General features: G+C 35.4%; 1 protein-coding gene across 1 annotated transcript; it reads left to right on the top strand.

Moving 5' to 3' along the window:
* Positions 1 to 952: 952 nt before the first annotated feature.
* LOC140792377 (uncharacterized) lies at positions 953 to 8,723 on the top strand. The gene is made up of 8 exons (XM_073143344.1): positions 953 to 1,166; positions 2,792 to 2,860; positions 3,458 to 3,571; positions 3,988 to 4,070; positions 4,167 to 4,242; positions 5,792 to 5,977; positions 8,097 to 8,225; positions 8,378 to 8,723. Exons 1-8 carry the CDS (start codon positions 1,092 to 1,094, stop codon positions 8,546 to 8,548), a joined length of 903 nt encoding a protein of 300 aa, XP_072999445.1. The 5' UTR covers positions 953 to 1,091; the 3' UTR covers positions 8,549 to 8,723.
* The last annotated feature ends 493 nt before the right edge of the window (positions 8,724 to 9,216 follow it).

Below are 9,216 nucleotides of genomic sequence, written 5' to 3'. Positions count from 1 at the left end.
TATTGGGTAATTTATAAAATACATAAATTACCTATGTATCATTCATACTCTCCATCTTTCACCGATGCAAAGAGTCCCTCCTCTCATGCATTGACGGGTGTTGTGAGAGCAAACCCTACGCTTTCTTCTCCATCCCGGTCACGTTCTTTGTGTGCGACGACGTGGCGTTGGGTGTGAGGATATCCATCTTCGTGTTCTTCAAACATGGAAAGAGGAGGCATAACGAGTTGACACCGACGTAGGGATCGAGTCAATGTTTAATAACACCAAAGTGTTCCGGCCAAAGGAGGGGTGGAGCTAAGGAAGGCCGAGTAGGTGGTGGCGAATGCAAAATTGCAAGTGAGAAAAGGTTCATGCCCAATATCTTTAAGGCATCGTCCTTCGTCTATGGCCTCAACGATAAGGAGATGGTTAGCGACAAGAGCAGGATGAAGAATGTGATGATGATGAAGAAGAAGAAGAAGAAGAAGAAAACGATGAAGAGGAGGAAGAGGAAAGATAATAGCGGCGACGGCGGTGAGAGTAAGTGGCGGTGAGTTCACTAGATAGGGTAGATAGAAAGAGAGGGACGATAAGGGTATTTTAAAATTTTGATAAGTAAATTTATATAAATTATATAATAAAGATAATGTCAGTTAGTTAAAGTAGCATCAAAGTATCAAATTATATGAAAAAAAGAGGTTGGATACAAAATTAGACTGGGGTGTAAATCATAAAATAGGTAAAATTAATGGCATGGTATTATTGAGATATTTTAAGCAAAGTGCAGGAGCTGAATGCTATATAGTAGCGTGCGAATTATTATAAAAGCAAAACTTCAGGGTGTGTTTGATAAAGTTCCCTATTGTTTAAATTGGATCCGGGCCTGGGCTAGGCTTAACCCATTACCCATCACAACTCGGCCCATTTACAAATCCCTATCCTTAAAGTATATATTACAGAACCCCTCTAGTATCCATTAAACCCATAATAAGAGCTTGAAAGAATTTCGATCTCCAGTTGCTTTTTCTTGAACACCGAATCGATTCGGAGAGAGAGAGAAGAGAGAAATTTGAAGAGAAGCAGTAGAATCGAAAACTTGCGAAAAGGAAATGCAGGGCGGCGAGGATCTAAGCATCGATGAGCTCGCTTCGAATCTCTCCACGTATAAAGATCAGCTCCGCCAGGTCCCGTTTTGCTTAAATTCCCCTTTTTTCCTTAGAATTTTTATTGCCAAGTTAGAAGAATCGATGTTAATGAAAGATCGATCTCTCTCGGTTTGTTGGGGCTCTTGTTTTCCTTGGTATTTCTGTCTTTGACTTTGTTTCTAGGGTTTCCTTCGTCACCGACTTGGCATCTGATTTTCTTTCATTAGTTCAGGCATACGTTTATTAAATTTGGTTTATTTGAGTCAGTAAAAGCTGAGGCTTTTATGCAAATATTGGATTCGTGTTTTTTGCTACTTATCGGACGACATTTATCGGTGATTGAGTTGAATCGAAGAAAAAAAAATCATCTAGTCGAACCCAGTTATTTTGGGTATAAGTTTTTCTTTTATCATTTTAGTTTAGAAAGAAAACCCTCATTCTCTCATAGAAAAAAAAACCCTCTATTGGTTTTAAGTGCCATGAATGGGTTGAAGCGACTTTCTTTACTTAAAGGCTGTCCTCATAATCTCTTGTTGTTTACTGTCTGTAGAAATATACACTGCTGAATGTAATGACAGTAAGTATACACTGTGATAAATGAAAGAAAAAAAAACTGTGCGTTAGTATAAATAAAAGTAAGTAGAGTGAAGCCAAAAATACAATGTGATAAGAGGATTCAGAATCATAGAGCTGATTTGGTTGAGGACTTTTCATGCATGCTTACTTGGTGGCAAGAATTTCTAAAATCTGAGTCTGTTCTGGCTTGATTGTGGATCCTAAAGCGACCAAATTCTTCATCTAGAAATTGGAAAAGAAAAAAAAAGTGGAAAAACATAAAGCAGAACTATTTGTGGATAGAGAAGGTTCTTGTTTTTCTAATTTAGTCCTTTTGGGAGTTGGGGCTTTTATGGTATTGTAGTTCCAACAACCACTTCACAATTACCTATTATGTAGGGGCACAGAACCCCTCATAAATTATTTTCATATGGATATGGCACAAAATGAAGAAGGGCATTCTTAGAAACCTGAGTTAAATTTCCTTTATTTTTGAGTTTGGTTAGAGAAAAAACAACTGTTAAAAAAGTTAACAAGGTGCCAAGTGTGATAACAGTCTAATTCATCATACACTTGACCTAAAAATTAAGATGCCAACTACTGTTGTGGGCATCATGACCTTCTTTTAGAAATCAAATCCTTAATTTTTTTTCTGACTTGTAATTTTTTTGTATATTGTATGGATTCTATGCCAGCTGTCATTGGTGTGGTTGCATGCTTAACATAAATTGAATTTTATAGTTATAGTTATACAAGATATAATATACATTCAATGAACTTGATAATAAGTTGTTATCAAGAGCTTGCAACTGATCTTTAGGAACCTAATAATGCTTTTAGCAGACAAAAATCATAAGAAATTTTTAACGAAAGATATATCTTTGTGAGTAAGATGATCGTGTAATGACATCAAAACCCTGCTTGATCCTATGATTTCATATCTTGCAACTAACATGTGCTACACACCTACTATTTTGTGGAAAGATATGTTGCGGAGATCTAAGTCCCAAAGGCCTATTTTGATACCTTTTCTAGCCCTATCTCTGTGTATATAAACTTCAAAATTTTGCCTTCATAATCAAAATGATTGTTTTATTATTGATTTTCAGGTCAAAACGATTTTGGTCGATGACCCTGGAAACTCTGAATATGTTGACATGGAGAAGGAGCTTGAAGAGGTAAGCTGAGTGTATTTCGCAAGTGCTTGTTTCTTATGTTTAAACATGCTGATGCAGAGGAGGAACTTAAATATGTATGTTTGTGTAAAACCACTCTTCTATTGTTATTTTAGTAAAATGAAAGAAAAAGTTGATACCGAAAACATCTTTCTTTTTCTTCATTTAAGAATGGCAATTCAAAGATTTGCTATCGCTTCCCCTTTTGTGTTCTCTTTTGTTACAAGGAGCCATGTCGACTGAAGGCAGCAAGATATGGCTGCATGATGACAGAGAGTTTATCATGGAGTATATAAATTTAGTTTAGACCTAAAAGGTGAGAAGACTCTTATAGTGGTTGGAGTTCTCTGGGCAATTATGATATAGAAACAAAACAATATATGAAAACCAAGGTTGTGTAAAGATGTCCATCACCCTTTACCTTGGTTCTTTGCAGGTTTTCTGTGTCGTGACGGCCTGCCTCCTTCCAATCCTGATTTCTGATGTTCACGCTGCTATTCTAAGTTTGAAATTTAAATCTGAGAGTAGGATACAGTAGCAGAATGGTCTTATTGGTCTTATTGCATTTTGGCTTAACTTAGTGAAATTTTGAGAATGCAGGTGATTCAATTGACTGAGGAGCTTTTGGCAGCTGCAAAGCAAACCGAGGTTAACCTTCTGGATGCTGATACCTCTCCCCAGGGTCATTTTGATGAGAGCTCTCAGTCCAAAACAGTGAGTCTTTACTTTTTTGTATTGAGTTATGCTTGTTAGTTACTACAGTGTATTTAGCATATAAGTTTCTCTTGAATCAACTTCTGTGACAAGGAAGTTTTGTTTCTCAATTATGTGTATGTAGAACATGCAGTACTGTAATCTACCTGTAATTAGGATTAGGGTCTAAATAATCTTAGAACCCTAAAGAAAGATGTCTAGCTATTTTGAAGTATTAAAAGTAACTTATGTTTCAAATATTTTGTGGAGTAGGACTTTTTGAAATTCTATTGGATCTCATTCACGGTATACTGTAGATGGTAAAACCCAAGTTTTGTTACTCATCATCTTCCACCATTTCATTTATTCAAGAGAAATAGAATTTAGAGAATTCCACTTGTTTGTTTTACTTTATCCTTTTTTTCCCTTATGTCCAGGCATTAGGTGACCATTCTGAATCTTACGAGAGATTCTCTATTGGCACCAAAGTTCAAGCTGTGTGGAGTGAAGACGGGGAGTGGTATGGTCAATAAACTTATTATTTCCTCTTTAACAGCTTGTAAGTCTCAATTCCTTCACCATTCCTTTATGTGTCTTTGATTAGTTAAATGTTTAGGTATGATGCAACAATTGAAGCTCTCACTCCAAATGGGTATTATGTTACCTATAATGGCTGGGGAAACAAGGAGGAGGTATGTTGAAATTTGCTTACCTCGTCAACGATTTCTTTATATTGTTTTTCTTTGTATCATTTTTGTTTGCAAGTAGTCATAAGAATAGAAGTTACAAATCCTAGTTAGTGCAAAGTCTAAGGGCAAGTTATGGTCTTATTTTTTTAGTTGATTACGACTAGTTTTTCTAGGATTATAGAGAGAAGTTGATGAATAAGAGACATCCTCTTGCTGACAAGACGGAAGTGCTTGAAAAAGAATTGAAGAAGGATGCTCAAAATATACTATTGTGATAAGTTGTCTTTTTTTAATGCCTTAACTTAAAACCAATAGAGGGCCTTGGTGTGACAATAAGGCATGCCTCTTACATCCAACTCATTGTTTGAATTCATGGCAATATCCTAATTAAATTCTGGCCACTCCACGCATGTCATTGGTGAGAACCTTGTCCTAGTACACTCTCTTTTTTTACAAGTAAAAGCAATACATAATTTTGGAAATGTAAAGTTTGCAATATGTACCACCTGTATTGTTTGGAATCTGGATAGCAACTAAGAGATTGTTAGGACCAAATTTGGACTGATCTGGACGTAATTTTTTTTTTTAAATTTAGGTGGTGGTAGCCTCACGAGGGTTCTAATAGCTTTGGTTTCACGTCAATCAGATGTCTGGATGAAAAGATATAATTAAAATAACGGAGCAATGTTAGAACATGATAGAATGGTAAATACTCGACGTTACGGCGGTCGTCGGAGGGTGGTGGACAATCAAGGGTGGTGATAGATGGCCGTATAGTATGGTGGTTGCTGGAGAAAGGTGGCTGCTGGAGAAAGGATGCTTGAAAGAGTTCTACGGTAACAATCTACTCCTATAAAGATAAATACGATCTAACAGTTATAATAAAAACGATAAATGCAATAATAAGAAAATAACTAAACTCAATTAATTTTCAATGCTTAGATATTTGGATGAATAAACAAAGAAGCCAGCCTCTTTATATACAGAGGTTGGGTATAATGAGTCATACTCGGATTTAATTCTAAAGGCTTATATGATTCGAACTATAACTTATTTTAGAGGCTTATATGACTTAATTGAACTTGTCTTAGAGGCTTATATGACTTAATTTAACCTGTTTTAGTGACTTACATGATTAACTAGACTTGTTTTAATAACTTACATAAGAGATAAACATGAATCAATCAAAAGATAAATAGACTCGATTTATCGAGTCCAATGTCCTCATGATTTGATCCAATTAGACCCAGACTGTATCAGAGATAGTTATGGCAACTATTTCCATGTCTTTGTTTTCAATTGTCATAGCCAAAATCATGATCACCTTTCTTATGCTTGTGCTTTAATATTATTTTATTATATTTTATTTGTATGAATGAATTGTACTTCTAAGTCTATTTTGATGTAATATACTAAATGCATAAAACTTCACTTCATTGTTAAGTGAGCATATTATATTCTCCTTCATAGTTGCTACGATAATGTGCACTTTTACTTTCAGATGTTATAGGTCTGCGCTTTCTTTATTGCTGATGATATTTCTCCACTTTAGGTTGATCCTGCTAATATCAGGCCGATCGAAGATGGAGTAGCTGATGCTTTGCTAGAAGCTGAGAGAGAAGCTGAAGCTACCAAACAAGCTATTAAAAGAAAGATTGCACAAGCAGCTGTAACTGATTTTCAAATGCGTTCCTTACCTGCTAAACTTCGTATTGATCCTAATGATCCAGAAGATGTGGTGAGTGCAATTGATCCAGAAGCTTTGGTAGACAAGTGATGCTAATGCTTCTTAGACCGCTCATATTTGTAGATGTGTTAATGTCTTTGATGTTTAAAGCATATTGTTGTGTCCTTTCTAGCAAGCTCTGTTTGCTTTAATCTGGTGTTTATAGCCTAGGTTCTCATGTTATTGCTTGGTGGTGCATGAACCCCTGGAAACCCATGCAGCCTTGTGCTTATATATGTTTCTAATTAATATCATAGTTCACATATTTGGAGTCTTGGACATAGGATGTATGACAAGCCATGTAACAGTTATTTTATGTATAAGCAAGCATATATACATATGCATTATTTATGTATAAAAAGATGGATGCATCTCAGTTCATGTAAGAAAAAAAAAAGTTAGAGCTCAACAATGCTTAGTGGCTTAGACTTGAAGTGGATATGTACTGATTTATGACTCCGAGTGGTTTTTTATGGTAAGTTCCTACCATATATCTTAAGGTATCTTTCATGGAAATTTATTACAGAATTTTTACCATTAGTGTTATATTGTGTAATAATTCCGTTAGAGCTAGTTCATTGACTGTTCATATTAACTTGCGTCCTTTGGAGTTGTACGGTTATGGGTTGGATGTCCTTGATTATCACCAGCAGCAATATTACTGCTATTCAAATCAGTAGTGAATGATGAGTGGAAACAATGTCCTCTAGAGCTGTATGGTCATGGGTTGGATGTTTTTGATTATCACCAGCAGCAATATTAGACTATTAGTGAATGCTGTGGTGGAAAAAAAATTACATTGTCATTCAAAAATAGGAGCATCAATCAGTATTTTGTTGTTAAAATGCATTTTTGGAAGGACAAACATTGTCATGATCATGGATGGTCGTGCCATTACTGGTACGGGGTGTGCCAGTGACACACCCTTGTGTCAAACTGTGCCAGTCACTATGCCATGTGTGTCCATTTTTTTTCAATTTTTTTTATTTTTATTAATTATTATCAAATCAATTGATCATTTAGAAGGCTTAGATAAAATTAATGATGATGGGACTAAAGATAATGATGATTGTGATGGTGATAATGATGAGACTCAGTTTTGTAGCTATGATAATAGAGATGAGATATGCATCCTTGTTACACAATTTTTTCAGAGGTATTGTTTTTATAGATGACTTGAGTCTGTAGTAGGACATTAGGAGAGGTGTATTTACAGAACGATACGAGTTCATCATCATTACCATTATATCAATCACACTTATAAGAGCCACAACACTTTTATACTTTATATCCGCAATCTGCATATGCTTATAGTGTGTCTGTGCCAATGTTGGTCGTTTTCATGCATCTTCAATATTCATATCATATCATAAGAGAATTTAAAATTTCTATATATATAAAAACTATTTTAGACGTTACAACGAGCAATATTATCGACAGTATTTAGTGCAACATTCTCGTGTTATTCTTATGCCGGCAAATGAAGTTTTTGATCCTCCTCGTCATTTTACGTTTAAGTAGATATTAGTTTTAATGTGTTTAATTTTATTACGAAGTATTCAATTATATTATGGAATATTCAATCATTAATATTAGTTTTAATGAATGTATTTAATTATGTTATGTGATGAATAATATTTATATGTAACTATTGATTTATTTTTTAATAAAATAGGTTATTTATAAAAATAATCTAAAGATAAAGCACTATAATATAGGTTTTAATACATATATTTAAATTAAAAATTAAAGATTGACATATTGTAGATCTAAAAATATCTCTAAATATCTTAAAAATATTTACGTGCTGCTCGGCACGCCTTGTGCTAATCGGCACGTGCTGCTAACATGGTTATCACTGGTCATGATAACACAGCTTAACAGGTGATCCGCAATTTTGATATGTTTTTCATAATTATTTGTCCTATATACTTTAATTTTTTGCTTCTTGTGCATGCTGTGTGTTCAGCCTCAGATATCTACTTCAGCACTCTATTAGGATTTTCACATGCTTGTCCGTTATTCTAGTTCAGAATATGCTCCAAATCCTTTCTCGTATTTATTATTGGACTGCTAAGAGTTTCTATGATAGGAAATCCCTGCATACTAATTTATGAGCATAAATTTGCAGAAAGCTACGAAACGCAAGAAAATTCATGCTTTCAAGTCGAAAGCTCGTTTTGAACAACTAGAAGTGGTGCAAAATAAACGGCAGAATGCTTGGCAACAATTCCAGACGACAAAGGGGAAAGCTAAGAAGGTGCATTTGGACTTTCTCTCAGAACTTTATTTATCAATGGAACCCATGTGACAACCTTCTGTTATTAACAATGGGAAGTTTATTTGATTGCTAGATTCTGCCGGTCAGTCATGTTGCTATTTGTTTTTCATTTGCTCCTCTTGCTTGTGCAGGTTGGTTTCTTTTCGGGGCGCAAGCGCGAGAGCATCTTCAAATCTCCGGATGATCCTAAAGGCAAGGTTGGTGTCACTGGCAGTGGAAAGGGACTAACCGATTTCCAAAGGAGGGAGAAGCACTTGCATCTTAAAGGAAGTTCAGTAGACGCACTGGATACAGAGGAGTAGATTAAAGTCTTGGGAGCACTTACGCACTCCTTTCTCACCAAAACGTGTTGTCATTTAGGTTTAATACAACATCGGAAATGTATAATTTACTTAGTGTTCTGAGATATTTGAAAACAATACTAATGCATAAATGCACCTTAGCCTTTCGTAAGTACATGATATTCAAATTTAAGAAGTTGTCTGTATTTAAGTTTTTTCTTATCAGCTTCTGAAATTATTCACTACTGCTAACTTATTAAGTGAAATGCTGGTAGAATGCCACACAAAAAACACACTGACTAACACCTCTCAGTGGCAAATATTTCTCACGAGTGCACACTTCATCTCCTGCATTTCCACATGGGGCAGGTTAAAGAAGGGAATTCCACAGCCCCCACAGAAATATATCTGTTACAAAAAGTGCTCTGCTGCAATCATTAAACAAGTGGTTAGTCCTATCTTATTATAATAGAGGTCATTGATGTTATAATAGAGCTCATTGGTGTCTTAGCTTATCATACTGTGCGCATTGTGGCTCACACTGGTACAAGTGGTCGAGCCTGATATCACTGGACCCCGTGTCCGTGTGCGGGGACTTTAATGCTATCTGATTCTCTTGGAAGCATGGGCTTGACCCATGGACCCGAGCTAACCCAATTCAACTACTTTATTTTGGAGTCTGACCTTTC

Source organism: Typha latifolia, chromosome 7 (genome assembly GCF_019914945.1).
Source record: "Typha latifolia isolate L0001 chromosome 7, TyphaL0001v2, whole genome shotgun sequence".
Lineage (NCBI taxonomy): Eukaryota > Viridiplantae > Streptophyta > Magnoliopsida > Poales > Typhaceae > Typha > Typha latifolia.
The sequence above is the reverse complement of the archived record's forward strand: the minus strand, read 5'-3'. Positions and strand labels throughout refer to the sequence as shown.

Coding starts and splice junctions, on each gene's coding strand:
- LOC140792377 (XM_073143344.1), top strand. CDS start 1,092: ATGCAGGGCGGCGAGGATCTAAGCATCGATGAGCTCGCTTCGAATCTC. Junction 4,243..5,791: donor GCTGGGGAAACAAGGAGGAG/GTATGTTGAAAT, acceptor TCTCCACTTTAG/GTTGATCCTGCTAATATCAG. Junction 5,978..8,096: donor CTAATGATCCAGAAGATGTG/GTGAGTGCAATT, acceptor ATAAATTTGCAG/AAAGCTACGAAACGCAAGAA.